Source organism: Microtus ochrogaster, unplaced genomic scaffold, assembly GCF_000317375.1.
Source record: "Microtus ochrogaster isolate Prairie Vole_2 unplaced genomic scaffold, MicOch1.0 UNK1, whole genome shotgun sequence".
Taxonomy (NCBI): domain Eukaryota; kingdom Metazoa; phylum Chordata; class Mammalia; order Rodentia; family Cricetidae; genus Microtus; species Microtus ochrogaster.
Genome location: NW_004949099.1, coordinates 3,656,321 through 3,676,110, shown reverse-complemented (window position 1 = coordinate 3,676,110; position 19,790 = coordinate 3,656,321). Strand labels below are relative to the sequence as shown.

The 19,790-nt window shown below is 54.8% G+C and overlaps 1 protein-coding gene across 2 annotated transcripts in view; it reads left to right on the top strand.

The window, feature by feature from the left end:
• The window catches only part of Plxna1 (plexin A1), a 46,985-nt gene that overhangs the window by 19,450 nt on the left and 7,745 nt on the right, over positions 1 to 19,790 (top strand). The window contains exons 5-26 of one of the 2 annotated variants that reach the window (XR_003378487.1): positions 359 to 459; positions 704 to 827; positions 921 to 1,074; positions 1,434 to 1,533; positions 2,748 to 2,862; positions 6,062 to 6,262; positions 7,932 to 8,028; positions 8,102 to 8,295; positions 8,418 to 8,569; positions 8,653 to 8,773; positions 9,009 to 9,145; positions 10,291 to 10,458; positions 10,757 to 10,850; positions 11,183 to 11,422; positions 11,513 to 11,656; positions 12,016 to 12,250; positions 12,549 to 12,691; positions 13,126 to 13,382; positions 13,496 to 13,562; positions 18,620 to 18,766; positions 18,879 to 19,038; positions 19,616 to 19,777. Coding sequence is in view for 1 of the 2 variants with exons in the window: in XM_005364857.2 (XP_005364914.1) it covers positions 359 to 459; positions 704 to 827; positions 921 to 1,074; positions 1,434 to 1,533; positions 2,748 to 2,862; positions 6,062 to 6,262; positions 7,932 to 8,028; positions 8,102 to 8,295; positions 8,418 to 8,569; positions 8,653 to 8,773; positions 9,009 to 9,145; positions 10,291 to 10,458; positions 10,757 to 10,850; positions 11,183 to 11,422; positions 11,513 to 11,656; positions 12,016 to 12,250; positions 12,549 to 12,691; positions 13,126 to 13,382; positions 13,496 to 13,562; positions 18,620 to 18,766; positions 18,879 to 19,038; positions 19,616 to 19,719 (3,255 nt within the window). In the remaining variant the exon portion in view is untranslated. The remainder of the gene's footprint in view (positions 1 to 358; positions 460 to 703; positions 828 to 920; positions 1,075 to 1,433; positions 1,534 to 2,747; positions 2,863 to 6,061; positions 6,263 to 7,931; positions 8,029 to 8,101; positions 8,296 to 8,417; positions 8,570 to 8,652; positions 8,774 to 9,008; positions 9,146 to 10,290; positions 10,459 to 10,756; positions 10,851 to 11,182; positions 11,423 to 11,512; positions 11,657 to 12,015; positions 12,251 to 12,548; positions 12,692 to 13,125; positions 13,383 to 13,495; positions 13,563 to 18,619; positions 18,767 to 18,878; positions 19,039 to 19,615; positions 19,778 to 19,790) is intronic. The other variant, XM_005364857.2, reaches the window with a different exon arrangement.

The following is a 19,790-nucleotide window of genomic DNA, read 5'->3' as shown; positions in this document are numbered from 1 at the left end:
TGGCCCCACCCCTCTGAGCACTGCTGGGGCTGGCCCCACCCCTCTGAGCACTGCTGGGGCTGGCCCCACCCCTCTGAGCACTGCTGGGGCTGGCCGTCTTCTTCCACTGACAAGTCTCTCTCCCTCAGAAGCACAGACCAGGAAGGAGTCCAGACAGGTGGGAGACAGAGTGGTCATAGCTGTAGGCCTCATCTGGCTACCTGTCCTGAATCTGTTGTCCCTTGGATCCACTTAACTGAGGCAGGGTGACACAGCCTGACTTTTGAGTACACTGTGCTCCTATAGGATGGGGACTGTGGGGACCTGCTGGGAGGCTGGGATGGGCCTAGCCAGGCCTCACACTATGATTCCTCTCCAGGTGACGCGGGTACCTGTGGAAAGCTGTGTGCAGTATACTTCCTGTGAGCTGTGCCTGGGGTCTCGGGACCCCCACTGTGGCTGGTGTGTCCTGCACAGTGTGTGAGTCTGGGAGGTCTGGGTTGAAGGGGTGGGTGACATTTGGCCCTGGAAACCGTCTGTGTGTCTCTCAATAGTCATAGCTGCCCTGGAGCCACCTGAGGTCTCCTTTGACCCCATGACAAGTGATGGGAATGCCATAATGTGGGGGCAGAGGAAGCCATGTCCTCAACCCAGGGACCCCTCTCTGGTGGCCCTGGGGACTCTGAACCTCTATGGGCCCAACCTGAGCACATTCTACCTACAGCTGCTCTAGGCAGGATGCCTGTGAGCGGGCAGATGAGCCCCAGCGGTTCGCCTCTGACCTGTTGCAGTGTGTGCAGTTGACTGTCCAGCCACGCAATGTGTCAGTCACCATGTCCCAGGTGCCGGTGAGTGTGGCTGCTGGAAGTGACTGGGAGGGAGCAGGGGGTAGGGCAAGTGGGGCAGTCAGCCACTCACCTAGGCCTTCTGCCACCCGCCAGCTTGTGCTGCAGGCCTGGAATGTGCCTGACCTCTCAGCTGGTGTCAACTGCTCCTTTGAGGACTTCACAGAAACTGAGAGCATCCTGGAAGATGGCCGCATCCACTGCCGCTCACCCTCTGCCCGGGAAGTAGCACCTATCACACAGGGCCAAGGTGAGTGGATTCACTTCCTGCTCAGCAGTACAGACACAGGAGGAGAGGTCAGAGTGGAGGTGGGGACATTTGCTCTGTGTGTGATGAAACCCTGGTGGGGGTTCAAACACAGCACCTTTCTGCCTGCTGTGGTCCAGTTAGTCACTCAATACCTGGCAAGTAAGTAGCCCAGTGAACCTACTTCACTCAGCCATCATGAGGAAGTTGTATTCTGACTCCTTGCTGGCCACCTGAGGAAAGGTATCAGCTTCCTGGGGCCTAGGCCAGAGGTGTAATGGGCTGGCTTCCATCTGGGCACTCTTCATGGGTGTCTGGCTCTGTGGTCTATGGCCCTGGTACCTTAGCCTTGTATTCTGCAGGAGACCAGCGGGTTGTGAAGCTCTACCTCAAGTCCAAGGAGACGGGGAAGAAGTTCGCATCTGTGGACTTTGTCTTCTATAACTGCAGTGTTCATCAGTCGTGAGTGTCCCCAGACCGTGCCCTTGCTACAGTTCCATCCCTGTGGTCTTGTGGCAGATACTTTGCAGGCCTGCCCTCCTGCGGCTAACATCCAGTCAAGCAGGCTGGATAAGCGGTCTCCACAAAAGCAGCCTGCCAGTAGAAGAGCTGGCTGGGCAGGGCCTTGAGGGTAGCATGGAGGAAGGCTGTGGCTGTGGAGAGCTGTTTTAGAAACTTGGTCAAAGAGTGAGATGTGACCTATGAAAAGCCCCGCTGGTCACCAGAGTGGGGCCAGGACCTCTGAGGGAGACTATGATCTGGGCCATTGTGGAGCTCAGACATGGCAACTCAGTGCCAACTTGGCCTGGCTATAGCTGCTGCACAGTAGGAAGCCAGGCATTGGCTTCCGCCTAGTCCTGGGACTTCTGGCTGTTAGACAGAATCAGCTCTGTTTGCTGCTTCCCACCTTGGCTGTGAGCACCTCACTTCAGGTACAAGGGAGCTGAGGGCAAACTATAGTCCATTCACTAGCCAGGGCACTGGTCAAGACAGGGTCCTTAGATGGCCAGGGCAAGGGTGGGGATTTTAGAACTTGAACAGGTTTGACCTGGGAGGTGGGATTGGTTGGCTTTTTGGTCCTGCTTTTATTTTTGGCTTTCTCTTGTCCAGGAAGGGTAGGTTGTCTTCAGAGCAGGAGACTGTTGTAGCCAGGCACCCTTGGAGTTGTTTGTCTTCAGGAGCAAGTCTGACCAGAACTGGTAGGGTGATCCTGGTGGGAAGGGAAAAGGTGTTTTTCCAGAGGCCGCAAGGTCGTCTTTACAAACTCCCAGGATTATGAGATGCAGATTGAGCAGCACCTGTCCAGGTGGAGCTGATTTGGATAGGACAGGTGGAGGTAGACTGAGGCTCTGAGAAGCTGGGGGAACCACTTGCTACCCGAGCCCATTGGAGTGGGCTTGCTGCATGTGCTTCTGTTGTCTTCGAAGCACATTCTCAGTCATAAGGGCCAGTGGTCACTGCAGTGACCAGTGCTTAATGAAGAGGAAGAGAGCCAGAGTAGGCAAGACCATTTTCAGCAAGACCTATGCAGCAGGCAGAGGGTCTGGTTATCTTCTCTGCCAGGAACAGCCTTTGCAGAGGCGCTGGCACTCCAAAGAGTAACAGCACACCAGGACCCATGATGGAAATAAAAGCTACTACGCCCCTAGACCTAACTGTCCATTCTCCCCCTGCAGCTGCCTGGCATGTGTCAACGGTTCCTTCCCCTGCCACTGGTGCAAATATCGTCATGTGTGCACCAACAATGCGGCCGACTGTGCCTTTCTGGAAGGCCGTGTCAATGTGTCTGAGGTAAGACTGGATAAGACTTCAGAAGTACCAGTGACCCTCAGGGTGTTACCCAACAATTCCTGTAGGTGGCCAGGATACCCGTTGTACACTATGGGGTGTGACCAAGGTGGGAACAACTTCCTAAATGTCGTAGCCGGAGGGCAAACTGGGAACATTTGCTGGTGTCCTTGGGTGTCCTTTGTAATCCTTGGGAGACAGACTGGAGATTAAGAGCCCTGTAGAAGCCTGGGCTGGAGCAGCCTGACCAGCGGGTCTCGTGACAGTCCTCTTCCAGACAGCCAGGGAAGCTAACAGCAGAGCTGTGCGGGTTTCTTAAGCTCCACATGGTAATTGCTGCTGAATCTGACTGTATGCGTGGCAGGCCACTCCTCCTGGAACCTGGGACACCTTGGGCATGCAGGCCTGCGTGGATGGGAAGCTGGGAAAGGGGTTAGGGTCCATGTTGGTGTGGGGACAGGACTTGAAGCAGGACCCATTCATCTTACTATTATGGGAATGGGAAGGAAGAGGCCATGAATACTCTCACTTGGGTCTGTGGGGGCTGCAGTCTAGCTGGACTGGTCTAGAAACCTTTCCTGGAGGTCATTATGTATGAGTGGGGCTCCATGAGCCTACCCTCCTCTGGACTTTCCCCCTCCCCCTGGTTGCTGGCCTAACATTCTGCTAGGACAAGGTAGTAGTAGAAGGCAGGATTCTGAACCTAATGGGGATAGGGGCTGTGACGGTGAGTGAGAGCCAGGAACACAGTGGAGGGGTGGGGTGGGTTTTCTGGGAAGGTGCCATCCGGGGAACTGGATCACAGTATCCAGGGTAGGCAGCAGGAGCCAAACCAGGGGCCTTGGGAGCTGGCCAGGGTTAGCCTGAGGCTGCTTCCAGAGAGGCCTGCGCAGTGCTCTGGAAAAAGCAAAGTGCTAGTAGAATATGGGGGACCCTGTTGGTCCTGAGGCCAAGGTGGCCCAGGTTTCTTCTCTGGTGTTCCTCTGATCCTGCCCTGACTAGCCCATTACCTTCAGGAAGTTTTATTAAACAGAGGAAATGTCGTCCTGGAGTGGTAACCTGCTCAGGTCCTCAGTGAAACCATGTGTGCTGAGTAGGATGGGAAGCATAGACGCCTGGTTTGTCTGCACAGGGCTGGGGTCAGGCAGGGCTCTTTTCGGGAATGGGTTGATCCCATGGGTGCTCACTCTTCTTTGCAGCTTTGTATGGATTATCAGGAGTGTTGTTTAACCACAGACTTAGCAAATGAAAGTCTTTGGAAACCCCAGAATAGACAGTGGCAAGCAGCAGCCCCCATCTCCCTGCCTCTGGCTCTGGGGGACTTCATGCAGGCTCACATATTCCTGTGACTTTCTAGCCCCAGGTGCTTTTCTGTATACCCAGATACTGGCCTGGAGATGGAGAGAGACCTGTAGGCACTCACCTGGCCGCCCTCGCTTCACTCAGGGCTTACTGAGCAGCTAGTGAGATGGGCAGCCAGGATGGAGTGGTTGGCCCTAGAAGGAACCTCGCAGAGGCTTGGTCAGCAGAGCTCATGCTGACAGTCCCGGAGACCTGGGATGTCCTCTTAGTACCGCATTCACTGTAGGAGTGGAGAGGTGCAACTGGCCTTCCACAAGAAACCCATCATGTGACCTCCCCAGTGGCCTGGTGGGCCTCACTCTTGGCTTCTCTCCCTTGCCAGACCCTGGAATAACCTGAGTTCCCAATAGGGAAGCAGACTTGTTTGCATGAGGAAAACAGCTGTGGATCAGATGTCTAAGGACCTGACCTGAGTCCTAAAACATCCCCTTCTCTGGCTACTTCTGGGTTAATCCTCAAGTGAAGGTGGAATCAGGAGCCCGTAGGCAGGGACCCTGGCTCCACTACCCAGGTGTCTGCCAGTCTCTCCTTGAACTGCTAAGAAACAAGGAATTGGTGTAGACTTTTCAGGGCTGCTGGTCCCTGGCGCTGAACCAATAGATCCAAAGGGATCTATGACCTATCACTAGGGCCTGAGGTACAAGTGGCTGGTAGGATTAATTCAGCTAGATTCTGTGTGCCCCCAGGGGGCCCCACTTAGCCTGGCCTGTGAGTTCTGGAATTCATAATTAGAAGATATGCTGCTGGGCTTGGAAAGAATACCGGAGTCTAGGTGAGGAGAAGTTACACCAGGGAGGCCTTCCGTCCTCGGTGTGGCCAGGGGATTGATAGCTGGAAGGGATTGTTGGGATAATGGGCAGGCAGCAGCATCTGGCCAGGGTCCCTGTCTGCTCTCTGCCTGCTGTACTCACACAGGGTATTTCAGGGGATAGTGAGCAATGCTGGACTCAACCTGGTGTGTTTTAGTAGGTGGATGGTAATCCCAGCTCAGCAGGGATGTTAGGGGCTCTAGGACAGGCTGAGCTAAGTTGGTTGTTCTCTCAGCTGGGTCCCATCACAGACCAAGTCTTGGGCTACAGTTAGCAGATGCGCCTCTGATGGTAGCAGCAGTGTTTATGTGGCCCTGCGTACAGTGTCTCCACCAGGACTGCCACCTAAATTGGGGCTAGTGCCCAATGGATGGCTACAGGGGCATGCCACAGACTTGCTCGGTGAGCCTTTTCAGATCTTCTGGGGTCAAACTGTGAGAGTCTGGGTCAGAGCTCAGGCCCTTATGGGCCCTGCGGAGCAGATCCTGGGCCTATATCCACCTTGGGAGCCAAGGCAGCCCCCAGGGATCAGGCCTGTTTTCAGCATCCCTATTTAAAGCTGCTCCACGGGCTCCCACGGGGTACCTCCTCCTGAGGCTGCTGCCAGCCATGCTGCAAGCAAGCCAGGCGTTGCATCAGTTATTGTTGCTGAAACCCTGGCCCTGGGGGTGCCTGTTTTTCTGCAGGGCCCAGGCTATTTTTATATGCTCCCAGACCCCCAGCTGAGAGCCTGCTACCCCAGTACTCCATTCTTGGCTCCTGCTTTGGGTCTGTGCAGCTGTGGACCAGATGGGGTACCTGTGGCCCCAGAGTAGCTGGGTTTTAGGTTATGGCCAGGGTGAATAGGCTGACCTCTGTGAAGCTACAGCCTGGTGGGAGCAGGACCTAAAGACCACTGTCCCTGTGGTGCTGAGCTACAAAATGACACAAGGAGCCTGGGCTTTGTGAGCCACCACAGCCTGGGACACAGTGGAACTTTCACTTCTTGCTGGCCACCAGACCCAGCTCAGCCAGAGCTTTGCTATCCCCAGGATTGCCCACAGATCCTGCCTTCTACCCACATCTATGTGCCAGTGGGTGTGGTGAAGCCCATCACCCTGGCCGCACGGAACCTGCCACAGCCACAGTCAGGCCAGCGAGGGTACGAGTGCCTTTTCCACATCCCAGGCAGCCCGGCCCGCGTCACTGCACTGCGCTTCAACAGCTCCAGCCTGCAATGCCAGAACTCCTCGGTGAGGGAACAGCAGGCGGGTAGGCAAGGTGGGGTGTGCCATGCTCTGGAGTGGGCCATTGCCCACCCAGTCCCAGACCTGGTTTGTTAGGGAAAATAGGCCAGAATGACATATGAGGCCAGGTGTGCCTCGGGAAGGTCAGGGGACTCTGCTGGCTCCCTGGCCCACCACTGAGCCTTTGGGTGAGTATGAGTGGTGTAGGGAAGTAGGCTCATGGTGGCTCTGAGTTCCTTAATGAAATAGCCAGATACAATGACCATTGAGGAACGTGCCCACACCACAGCTATCTGAACATCAGCAGGTGGCCTTGCTGGGTGTCAGAGAAAAACCCTTGGTAGAAGACTCATACCTCACAGTGACATTCCCAAAGTTGTCATTGAGCTCAGAAAATCTGGTGTTTGACTGTGGTTCTCTATGGAACAAACCCTTGTGGTGCACAGGGGCCCAAGCTCAGGTTCAAACTTTCCTCACTGATTACTGAGGCCTCATTTTCCTCTCTGCCCAGGAAGCTTAAAGTCAGGAGGGCAATGAATTTTTTGGAATAGGTTTATGATCAGGTTGGCAAGGCAATGTGTACACAGGATGATTGACAAGGCTTTAGTTGTCCCACACCCTGGTTCCAGCAGCCCTTAGCTGATAGAGGTCAAACAGGGCAGTGGTTGGGGTTAAATCGGCTGCCAGGGTAGCATGGGCCGCAGGTTAGTAGAAGCACAGCTCTCTGCCCAGCAGAGAAGGCTGCACTCCCCCATTTCCCATGCTGTTGGTCACCTCCTTTCCTTCTCCTACTGGCTCCTCACATAACCTGTACCCCCCAAATACCCTCTGACTCTTATCACCCCTTTTCTCTTACTTCTGCTTCCTGTGTCTCTCCACCCTTCGTCTCCGCTGTCCCCTTCTCTGTAGACCCCCATTTATCTTCCCTTCAGCAGTGTTTAAAGGGAAGAGAGAGTATCAGGGAATTTGATAGGATCCAATTAAATTCCTTCAGATAAAATAGTGATGAATTGCTGAGCCACCCCTCAGAGACGTCAAGCTGCCTGCCTCAGCCCGAACACAAGACAGAGCCGAGGTCATCAGCTGCAGAAAGTGGGAGGCAGCTAAGCTTAGGCCCAGCCCTTGTGGCTGTTACCCTAAGTGCAGGCCAACCTAGGTAGAGTGGGTGCAGCAATCTTTGCTCAGGACAGTGGTCTTTTGATCTATGCTCAGGCTGTGGGGTCCCAAATACCTCACACCTCAGAAGTCCTGTCCTGCTTAGTAGACAAAGACTGATGTTTACAGAGCTTTCCTGATGCTCTTGGGCCCAGCTAGCCCTGCTTTCCCAGATGGCTGACTGAAGCTCTCAGCCAAGACTGCCCTGGTGTTGGAAGTGGTGTCTGAGGCAGCCTTGGAGGATAGGACTGGAGGCTGGTGATGGGTGTGATTTCTTCATGGCTGCTGGAGATAGAGTTTGGTAGGAGGGAACAGGGCCATGGAGCCAGAAGAGAAGCCCTGTGTGAAGAGATGGGCAGAAGAGCTGTGTGTGTTCTAGTTCATCTTACATGTAGGCAGGCCCATTCAGTAGTCTATTTCAGAGATGGTGAGGGCCCCCATAGGCGCCCTTGATCCTCTATGTGGCATAGAGGTAGTGACCCATTACCTCAAGCATGACCACTATGCCTGCTTCCAACAGTACTCCTATGAGGGGAATGATATCAGTGACCTGCCTGTGAACCTATCAGTTGTGTGGAATGGCAACTTTGTCATTGACAACCCCCAGAACATACAGGGTGAGTAGCAGGGCTGGTGGCCTGGGTGAATGGATGGCATATGGGTCCATGCTGACCAGCCTTCCTGTCACAGCCCACCTCTACAAGTGCCCAGCCCTGCGCCAGAGTTGTGGCCTCTGCCTCAAGGCAGACCCACGCTTTGAGTGTGGCTGGTGTGTAGCTGAGCGTCGCTGTTCCCTCCGTCACCACTGCCCAGCTGACTCACCAACCTCCTGGATGCATGCCCACCATGGCAGCAGCCGCTGCACAGACCCCAAGATTCTCAAGGTAGGATCTGGAAACCCGGTCCAATACCTGCCTAGCCCCACCCTTGTAAGCCCATCCACCACCTCCTCTCACCTGGCATGGTAGACCTTGCTGTGTCCGCCCCAGCCTCTACCTTCCTGCAGCTGTCCCCAGAGACAGGCCCTCGGCAGGGAGGGACAAGGCTCACCATCACTGGCGAGAATCTGGGCCTGCGGTTCGAGGATGTGCGGCTAGGAGTGCACGTGGGCAAGGTGCTGTGCAGCCCTGTGGAGAGCGAGTACATCAGCGCAGAGCAGTAAGGCAGACTACAGTGGGTGGTGAGGGGCCTGGGTGGCTGGGGTTGCCATTCTGCAGTGCTGAGCCCCACCATGCCTACAGGATTGTCTGTGAGATTGGAGATGCCAGCACATTGCGGGCCCATGACGCCCTGGTGGAAGTGTGTGTACGGGACTGTTCCCCCCACTACCGAGCCCTGTCCCCCAAGCGCTTCACCTTTGTGGTAAGCTCCACCCTGCTGCCCTCTACTTCTTGTTACCCCAGAAAGTGTCGAGGGGTGCTGCAGAAGTCGGCCTGGATTCATGTCTAGTATAGCTCCTGTTGCCCATACCTAGACTGAGCCCAGCCACAAGGGAGTGGTTACCCTTGCCCCCTGGGCTGTCTGACTATCTGGGGACCCCAGATGCTAGGGTATGCACCCAAGAGGGAATTCCCTCCAACAAATCATCTTCCTGCAGACACCAACCTTCTACCGCGTGAGCCCCTCCCGCGGGCCTCTGTCCGGAGGAACATGGATTGGCATCGAAGGAAGCCATCTGAATGCAGGCAGTGATGTGGCTGTGTCCATTGGTGGCCGACCCTGCTCCTTCTCCTGGTACGGGGTGAGAGGAGTCAGGGGCCACAGAGCTTTCCTTCCTGGCTCTGCTGTCCCCTCCTGTTGCCTGGGTAACGGGTATGGAAAACCTGGTGGGGTGATCTCTATGGAAACCTAGAGGCAGAAAAGGTTGCCATGGAGATAGAGGGCCAGCCTCCAGAGTGGGAAGGGGTGTGGCCTGGCCTCAGTGGGTACTACTTACTGCCACCACCCTAGCCCCTCCTAAGGAGAAGGGAGACAACTCTCTTGCAAGCAAAATAAAAAGTATTTTTTAAAAGTTTAATAGAGAAAATAGACATCTTAACAAAAGCCTTGAGGCTTGAAGTGGATAATTTTAGATTAAAGATGATAATGGAACGGTCTTTTAAATATTTTCCTGTGGTAATTACCCGTTATCAGACTAATCATTGGTGTTTGCAGCCTGGCGGCTGTGGGGCCTCCAGCCTGAGGTAATACAGCCAAGGGACAGGGCCTCAGAACAGGTATTGCCTTGCTGACTGTTAATGAAGGTGACCTGTGACCCCATTCCCCAGGACAACATACTATTGCTAGGAGCAGGGCATTTTCCAGGTGTGTGTGTGTGCAGAGGGAAGGAGGGGCTGTTTTGTTCAAGGCCCTTGGTGGTGGTAGAACTCTGTGTACAGAGGTCTGAGAAGGCAGTGCTGGCAAGTGGAAAGGGTCAGTTGTGTAGTTTAGTGTCTCTGACCTTCTGAGCAACAGCCTATCATCTGCAAGGTATGTTTATCCCAAGCCTGGCAGGGTGGACTAAGATGGCTGACTGACGCTTTCAAGGCTTGGCCAGGGTCTCCTGAATAGCCAGCAGCAGGCAGGGTCCATTTCATCCATCTGCATTACAGGTTGTGTCATTAGGAAAATAGGGTGGAGTTCATGCCCGAGGGAGGTTCTAAAGCCAAGTATAAGTAAGACCCAAGATAGGGAGGCCAGCCAGGGTTCAGGGTAGGATTAGACACTGGTGGCCACTCTAGGGTCATAGCTGTCATCCCAGTAGCCATCTGAGTGAGGCCCTAGCCATCTGAGTGAGGCCCATGCCTTTCCCCGGGAGCCAGTGCTCAGCCACCATGAAGAACTGCTGGTGTGTTACATGCCACCTCACCATGCCCTCACCCATCCTGACTCCATCCCAGGAGGAATTCTCGAGAGATCCGCTGCCTGACACCACCCGGGCAGACCCCTGGCAGTGCCCCTATTGTCATCAACATCAACCGTGCCCAGCTCTCCAACCCTGAAGTGAAGTACAACTATACCGAAGACCCCACTATCCTGAGGATTGACCCCGAGTGGAGCATCAACAGGTGGGAGACCTGCTGCGGAGCCAGGAACCGGTCCCTGTTTCCCATTGCAGAGCTAGAAGCCCTTCTCCGTTCCTACTGTGGAGCTGGGGGTACCTCCCCATTCCCAGCTGTAGGTCAGGGAGTGCCTCTCCTGGGTATTCCATGGTGGCTTGCTCTGGCAGCTTCCTAAGTCAGTGGTTAATCCTGGCAAGAAGTGCTCTGGCTAAGCTTTGAACCACCTGCTCTCTCAGGAAGAGGCTGTGTCTCTCTTATACTTTCAGGCCTAGGGCATTGTCTGATTCTTCACTCCTTCCTTTAGTGGTGGGACCCTCCTAACAGTCACAGGCACCAATCTGGCTACCGTCCGTGAACCTCGAATCCGGGCCAAGTACGGAGGTGTTGAGAGGGAGAATGTGAGTGAATGCCCCATGCCTCTGGTCCCTACCTCACCCTGTCCATGTGGGTATTGCCTAGACCAGAACTACTGCTGCTAACACCCCTGCTTCTGCCTTCCCATGCCTACCTGTCTGTGCTGAGGCCTTGAGGACGAAGTGGTCAGCTAGGGGTGAGCCTTGGGCTCTGACATGTCGGGCCCTCAGCCGTCAGAGAGTAGACATCTTGAACATGTGTTCCCTTGATGCCTAGGGCATCCTCACAGGGAACCACTATTCCCAGGGTGGGCTGTCATCGGGTAGCTGGCCCACAATGGGAGGGCTGGCCTGAGGTCCTGGTGCCTATGTCCCAGAGCTGCATGGTGTACAATGACACCACCATGGTGTGCCGGGCGCCGTCTATACACAACCCAACGCGCAGCCCACCAGAACTGGGAGAGCGGCCAGATGAGCTTGGCTTCATCATGGACAATGTACGCACGCTGCTGGTACTCAACAGCTCCACATTCCTCTACTACCCGGACCCTGTACTGGAGCCGCTCAGCCCTACTGGGCTCTTGGAGCTGAAGCCCAGCTCCCCACTCATCCTCAAGGTGGGTCTCAGCCACTGTGGCCTCCTGCTGCAGAAGCTGTGCTGAGATAGGCAGCTGGGGCCTGCCTTCACTATACCCTGTTCCCTGCAGGGACGGAATCTCCTGCCACCTGCTCCTGGCAATTCCAGGCTCAACTACACGGTGCTCATCGGCTCCACACCCTGTATCCTCACCGTGTCTGAGACCCAGCTGCTGTGTGAAGCACCCAATCTCACAGGGCAGCACAAAGTCACGGTGTGTTCCCCATCTTGCCTTATGCAGAGAGCCAGAAAATCCCTGTCACAGCCTAGCTGTGGTCTCCTGGAACCAACCTCCTGACCTACTAACCCTGCCCCCACTAAAGCAATCCTACCTCTGAGCTCAAATGCAGGCCCCATTCAGCCCTCACCATCTTCACCAATGTGAGTCCCGCTCACTAATGTCCCACTACTGAGTGCTCGTGCACTAGCTACCTGGGCATGTTAACCATTCAGGTCACCTGCTGGAGAGATGTTACCCACAGGCAGGTGCTTAAGGGCCTTAAGGGCCGCTGGACAGAGGCCTCAAGCTCTGAGGGACTGATACCCTCTGAGCACGCATATCCCATCTGGCAGGTGCGGGCCGGCGGCTTCGAGTTCTCGCCTGGGATGCTGCAGGTGTACTCGGATAGCCTGCTTACACTGCCAGCCATCGTGGGTATCGGTGGGGGTGGTGGCCTCTTGCTTCTGGTCATCGTGGCCGTGCTCATTGCCTACAAACGCAAGTCCCGGGATGCTGACCGTACCCTCAAGAGACTGCAGCTCCAAATGGACAACCTGGAGTCACGCGTGGCCCTTGAGTGCAAGGAAGGTCAGCAGGGGGGTGAGACCGAAGCTTGGGGCAGTCACCATCACTGACCCTATCTTGTCCTACTAACTGGCTCTGGCTCAGTCCCAGGAAGGTGGCAGAGGCTGAGATAGTGGTGTTGAAAGAATTTTGTCCTAAACTAGGGAAACTGAGGCACAGAAAAGTACATTGGTTGGTTTCTTAAGGTCAGGACCAGTGATCCTAGTCAGACAGCAGGAAGGCTGGAACAGCGAAGGGTAAGGGGAGTCTCAGGAATGCTGCCCTTACCCCGCATTGCCCCTGACCCCACACCTGGCCACAGCCTTTGCAGAGCTACAGACGGACATCCATGAGCTGACCAGCGACCTGGATGGTGCCGGCATACCATTCCTTGACTACCGTACTTATGCCATGCGAGTGCTGTTCCCTGGCATTGAGGACCATCCTGTACTGAAAGAGATGGAGGTAAGATTGCTAGCTCAGAGGTTCTGGGGGCTGCTGGGCAGCCAAGGGCATGACCGGTGGACAGCCAAGGGAATGCGGGCTGGTATGGCCTTCCAGAGAAAGGTTAGGGAGTATGGGGTCAGACACACATTGATGCCTGCCCAGGATTGGGACCCTGAGCTCTGAGGCAGGGGCCTGATTTCTGGACAGGTGGCTTCCTCTGGGTGACACTAGTATCTGTAGTGCTTCGGAAGCAGAAAGGAGATTCTAGGCATAGGGCAGTGCCCCAGGCCTCACCCAAGCTAACTGCCCCATGCCTAGGCTCTGTGGTACTTTCTACAATTCACCTGCCCAGGTCTCTTGGAGGATCTAGGTGCCGAGCTCCACTGTGCAGTGTGGGCAACCTGGCCTTTTCCCTGCCTTAGCTGTCAGGACTTTGTGCCCCCCCCCCCCAGGTGCAGGCCAATGTGGAGAAGTCGCTGACACTGTTCGGACAGCTGTTGACCAAGAAGCACTTCCTGTTGACCTTCATCCGTACACTGGAGGCCCAGCGTAGCTTCTCCATGCGTGACCGTGGGAACGTGGCCTCCCTCATCATGACAGCCCTGCAGGGTGAGATGGAGTATGCCACGGGCGTGCTTAAGCAGTTGCTTTCTGACCTTATTGAGAAGAACCTGGAAAGCAAGAACCACCCCAAACTGCTGTTGCGGAGGTACAATGACAGAAGCCTGGCCTGTGGGTATGGTCACTATGGGAGTCGTGGGGACCTATGCCTGCTGGATGGTAGAAGTGACTCCACTCTCCCATCTGCGGCTCTTCCCGCAGGACTGAATCGGTGGCAGAGAAGATGCTAACCAACTGGTTCACCTTCCTTTTGTATAAGTTCCTCAAGGTAGGTGGCTCCACATAGGGCCAGCTAAGCCTCGGGCCCAGTGAATGGAGAGCAGGGGTGGAGTGGGCAGAAGCCAAATGTCCACATGGTACAAAGGCCAGAGCCCAGGTGTGAATATCCCAGCCCAGCAACCCAGATCCCTTGCTCCTGTTTCCCGTGCTGATCCTTGCCACCTCCAGAAGTAGGGTAGGCATTTACACTCTGAAGTTAGTGCCCAGGCTGGAGTTTGGAATGAGCTTGGATCTCTGTTTGATGCCTGGAGCGAGCTGCCAGGCTCAGGATGGGGACTGCACCTAAATGGGCTCTGACACTGGCCCTCAAGAGCACTATGTGTAGTCTGTGGTAGAGTGTGAGTCCACACTAGGCTTCTGGCTCCCTAAAGCCCTCAAAGCCCATCAGGTGCCAGGGTGGGCTGGTTGTTGAACTGCATTATCATACAGTCTTGAGAAATCTTCTGGTTTCCCCTAACCTCATGGCCAGTGGGATAGATGCCGCAAATGGTGACAGTCTGTCACCCAGGTAGCATAACCTGTGCAATCAGCCCTGGCCAGTACTCTGGATACAGTAACCAGCAGTGCAGCTGGGCAGAGATGGACTGGTGCCAGTCCCTGGACAGTCCTCTCCCAGTAGGCTGCTGCTGATCTCTGACTGGCTGACCCAGAAGGGTCGGCACATGATCCCTCCCTGGTGGGATGTCTTTGCCTGCCGGGGGGCTGGGGGGGGAGTAAGTAAGAGATGGTAGTAAGAGACAGCAGTGGTTGTGAGGAATGAGCTGAAGGACCAGAGATGCAGCAAAGTGACCTGGAGGCACAGGGGCAGCTGGGGAGAAGGGAGTCTGTGTGCACAGCAGCCCTGTGATAGTTAATGGGCATATCTCCTATGACACTGCTGCCCTGTGGACAGTTATTTACATGCTTGTTAAAGCAGACTCTGTAGACCAGAAGAAGCAAGGCAGAGCAAAGGCTAAGGCATTTCAGCAGCTGTGCCCGTGCTGGGTCTTGACGCGTGCTGGCCCTGTTTGACCCTCATTTTCCACACCAAGGAGCGGGTGCAGTCTACCCCACTGGGTCTCAGATCCTGAGCCAGCTCTGGAGTGCCGACTGCTACAATGTGGGGAAGCCAGCTGCCTCTGGAAGCTGGTGGAGCTGGCCCTGCAGCTGTCACTGTGGGGCAGAGGGAGCTGAGCCTGTCAGATGTCTGGGACAGCCTCATGGAGGGGCATTGGCCTCACAGGGCACTCAGGCATGTGGGAATGATGTTGGGGGTGGGGGACACAACAGCTGAGGGAGCAGCAGGAAGAGGGGTACAAAAGGGAGGAAGCAGAGCTTAAGGGAAACAGTGGGCCACCCTGCCCCAAGTCCACTCTTAGGCCCTGGGCCGGGAGCTTGGGGTTTCCTCTCAGCTCTGGGTTTTGCTGGGCAGTGGGAACTGAAACTCCACATACCAAGGCCAGGCCACAGGCAGCCATGCTGGAGCCTTGCTCCTGGAGACTGACCTGCCCCAGGAGTAGGCCCAGGTTGGCCTAGGCCTGTTCCGTCTCTGTTTATGGCCACTGAGCCACACATAGGCTTCTTACCAGGCTTTGCTGTGTGGTGCCGCAAGAGGATGCCCTCAGTGCCTCCCTCCCTGAGCTGGCACCAGACCCTCCTGCTGCCATAGTTCTGCCTTCTCTGGCCTCTAAGGCTTGTGGCACATACTGCATAGCTTTCCAGAGCCGTTGCTTTCAGTCATGAGACAAGTCCCTCCACCCTTCCATGGCTCAACGGCTGGTCTCTCTTTAACATGCTAAGACTTAAAAACTGTTTTACTGGATTAAAATACACGTAATTAAAAAATTCACCACCTTTTAAACTTTTTTAAATGACATTTCTATTTCTTCATTCTGCGGGTGTATACCACTGTGTGTATGTGCAGTCAGAGGACAACATGCAGGAGTTGGTTCTTTCCTTCCACCCTGGGGGTCCCAGGAAGTGATCTCTGTTGTCAGAGTTGGCAGCAGGTTCCTTTACTTACTGAGTCATCTCACCAACCCTTGTCTTATTATTTGAGATAAGGCCTCCCTAAATTGCCCAGGCTGGCCTCAAACTCATGCCCTTCGTGCCTCAGTCTCCTGAGTGTCTGCCGTCTGCACTGTTCGTCTTGTAAACCTGAACTCCGCCGTCATGAAATGTTTCCTATCCCTCTCCTTCCCTCCACTGTACCCCTTCGTAGTTTCTGCCTCTGAAGCAAGTGGAATCGTCCATTGCAGCCTTGCATGGCTGGCTAAATCCACCCACGTGGCTGCAGACCTGTCTGTGGACAGGTCTATATGACCCTGTGCAGCCACCGGGCTTGCCTTTGGGTCAGTTGCTTGTGGTTAGCTACAGTCCACAGTATGCAGTAGAAAACTACTGGAGAAGTGCAGGTCATAAGCCACTCTGAAAAGTATGAACGGTTCCTTCGTACAGCTGGGATGTCCGCCTCTGGCCTGCATAACCGCACCACACACACAGCTCAGTTTGTACGAGGGAGGAAATGCATGGGGGTTCTGTCTCAGGCTTTATGAGTTTGCAGTGGGCAGGGTCTGAGCCCAACCCCTGCCCCATAGATCACTGGTGACGAGAACACATGAGCCAGGTAGTTTGCTCTGCCTGTCACTACACTGTCAACAACATCTGTGGGTAAAGGGGCAGCGCTCGGCTCTGGTGGTCACAGCCATATTCAGTGTGCGTCATCCTAGGCAGGTTTCTGAAATGAAGCAAATGTCTATAGGTAGAGGAACAGGTTTTGTTCAAATGTTTGTTTTGCGTTCTGGCTGCGTTGTCACTCTGGTCTGCAGTTCTGGCTTAAGTGATCCTCCTGCCTCAGCTTCCCATGCTGCGAGTAGCCTCACCCATCCTGAGTGCTTTTCCCAAAAAGGTCTGGTGCGGGGGCACCTCGCTCCTCAGGGCTTTCTTCTCTGTCACACCATGTGCTTTGTGTCATGCTCCACTCCCTCCAGTCCCCACCCCAGGTAGGGCTAGGCCCACGTTTTCAGGTAAGTTGGCACATGGTATTTGCCCTCTTGGCAGGTGCGTAGTGTTCCACAGTGTGACCACTGTGGTGTCAGTTTCACTGTCCTCTGTCACATTGGCAGGTGTTAGGAGAATCCGAATTCTTCCCCAACACAGCCAGCTTCTGGTGTAGCTATCTGCTGTGGTGGGCTTCCAGAGTGACCATAGGTGACCAGGCATACTCCAAGACTCCTTCCTGGCCTGGGGGCCACTGACTCCACCATAGATGAGCACATGTGGACGGACAGCAAGCTGCTTCAGCAGCATTTATTAGCAAGTTAAACCTGCTTGATCGGCCACTTTCATCTTCTTTGAAGCAACATTTGCATGTTTTCTAGAGTTATTTTCTTTAGTATATGGTAGGTTTGTTGTTGTGTTGGTCTTGTTTTAAATAACAGCATCCTATTGTTTGCAGCTCCTAGGCTAGAGATGCATGAGGTAGCGATCTGCCTTGCCTTCCTTGCAGATGGGCAAGCTGCTGCTCTGTTGCCTCTCTGTATGAAAGGGCCATTCTCTCCACCTCAACAGGGTTGAGAGGAAGCTGAGGCCCCACATTCTCCTTGTCATGGGACAGGGAAATAGGGCCAGAGAGAGGAAGGCCTTGGGCTTAGGACAGCTTCTTTCTGGGCCCACCTCCTTTCTGGGCTCTCATCTCTGATTGCTCTTTCACAGTCTTGGCAGGCCTGGTGAAAGCGATGGTGTGGGCTGGCAGGGGGAATGGCTGCCTTCAGGGTCTGGTGAACTGCCTGGCTGAGACGGAGATTCGCTAAGAAGCCCTGGCTTTTCCAGGGCAGATGCATTAGGGTTGGGTGGGTCTACATTCAAGGCTTCGGGCATCTTGCCTGCCTCCTCTGCTCTTTTTACTGTGCTCAGGAACCCTAGGGCAGACATCTAATCTGGGGAATGTTATGAGGTAGTGTTTGCTGAAAGAGGCAGCTTTGATGGCTCTGAGTCCCAACCTGCTCCCCCTCCCTCCTCCTCCCTGGCTGACTTAATGAAGCCAAGTTTGCAAATGAAACATAATTTCAAAGACAGGAGTGTTGTCGGAAGGTCTCGGATGATCTATGCTCCTGGCCGGTCCTTAGCAGCTGTCTCTTTAATTACCTCAGATGCTAACAAGGGTCTAGAGCATCTGGGTCCAGGAGCAGAGTCACTGTGGGCTTGCCAAGGACCCACCTGGGCCACCTCCTGCCTGGGCATTTTCAGCTACCCAGTGGCCACTGTGACAAGTGATGCCAGCAGGCAGGGGTGGGCATTCAGGGCCATGGGATCACCCTGAGTTCCAGCCAGCTGCTCCCCTCCCCTTGCTGAGTGATGTGAGCTTTTCCTGTGATAGCTTCTCCTTCATTCAGCTCACTCAGCAGTGATTAACTCCCAACACTGTGCTGCGGCTCTCAAAACTGCCTGCCTCAATCCAGGACTTGGGAGAACCTAAAGGGGGTTTAGTGATGGGCAAAGGCTCCGGGGTGGGGCCTAGATATGATTCACACTTGTAGTGAGGGGAGCCAGATGACAGTAGCTGGAGGCAGGGACAGTGCCAGGTCCTTACCAAGTGTCCAGAGGCACCCCAGTAGCCCCCATTTATTATTGGCATAAGGCTGTGGGTTCCTTTGCCCCTTGGTGGTGTGGAGCCTCAGGAGTCAGTGTGTTTCTGTCAATGATCATGTGAAACAGGGTGTTAGTGGGGTGCTAGACTTGTATCTAGGTGGGTCCCTAGACATCCAGGAGATCCTGATCACACCTGGTGTGTACCGAGAGCAGGGGTCCACCTGCCTTGCTCTTCCTTCCATGAGTGTGTTGTCCATGCATGCCTTCCCTTAACTGGTACCTCATCCTTATTAAAGATTTCCATATCTGTGTCACAAGGACACTGGGGTTGTTGCTCACTAGATTGCCTCACCCGGTGTTGGCTTCAGAGACAGGCTTGCCTCATAAGAGGAGAGATGGAGCTGTTGGAAGCAACTCGATAGCCCTTAAAGGGCTGACTAGGTCCTGGCCCCAGCTCACACCCTCCCATCTACACAGGAGTGTGCTGGGGAGCCGCTCTTCATGCTGTACTGTGCCATCAAGCAGCAGATGGAGAAGGGCCCCATTGATGCCATCACAGGGGAGGCCCGCTACTCTCTGAGTGAGGACAAGCTCATCCGGCAGCAGATTGACTACAAGACCCTGGTGAGCCCCCAGTCCTGGGTCTTCCCCTTCAAATGACACTGAATTGAGTGAGCAGGACTGGCAGAAGCAAGGGGTGGGGCTAAGGCTGCCATACCACCCTCCTCACACACAGACCCTGAACTGTGTGAACCCCGAGAATGAGAATGCGCCTGAGGTTCCTGTGAAGGGGCTGAACTGCGACACCGTGACACAGGTCAAGGAGAAACTACTCGATGCTGTATACAAGGGTGTGCCTTACTCACAGCGGCCCAAGGCTGGGGACATGGACCTGGGTGAGTGGCAGGCCAAGTGTCCCTGTGCATTCAGATCAGAAGCCAATCCCCTAGTGCCAGTTGTCCTGTTGGTAGAGGATGCTTACCAGAAGGCATCCAACAGAAAGTCTGCAAGGGAGGTGACAGGGTAAACTGGGGTCTGCAGGCCAGGGTAAAGTGATGGAGGAAAAGAGGCAAGCCTTGAGTTTGATATTCTCTATGAAGTCAGGGCTGTCAGGGCTGAGGGGACAGGCCTTTGCATTGGGGGAAGTTGAGAGAGGGGATCCTATGGCAGACTTGGCTGGAAAGGCTGGACCTGGATCTGGGTGAAACAAAGTCTACCTCTTAGGCTCATCCAGGTAGCAGATGAAAGGCCAGCCCATGACTGTACCACCTCTGAGCCAGTGAATGGAGCTCTCAGTGGATGGAGGGGCCTCAGTTTGTTACTCTATGCAGGCTCTTCCCCCAAGTGCAGAGCAAGCCCCTCCCTGCCGTCATGGCTTCCCCACTCCTTCGTTCTGTGTACCCGCAGAATGAGGAGCTTGGGTGGGAGGGAGGGAAGGAAGGAAGGCCACCTCCAATACCCTACTTCCTGTAGAGTGGCGCCAGGGCCGCATGGCACGCATCATCCTTCAGGACGAGGACGTCACCACCAAAATTGACAACGACTGGAAGAGGCTGAACACACTGGCTCACTATCAGGTGACCCTACTGTCCAGGGACCAGGCCACCCAACTCTGAACACACTGGCTCACTATCAGGTGACCCTACTG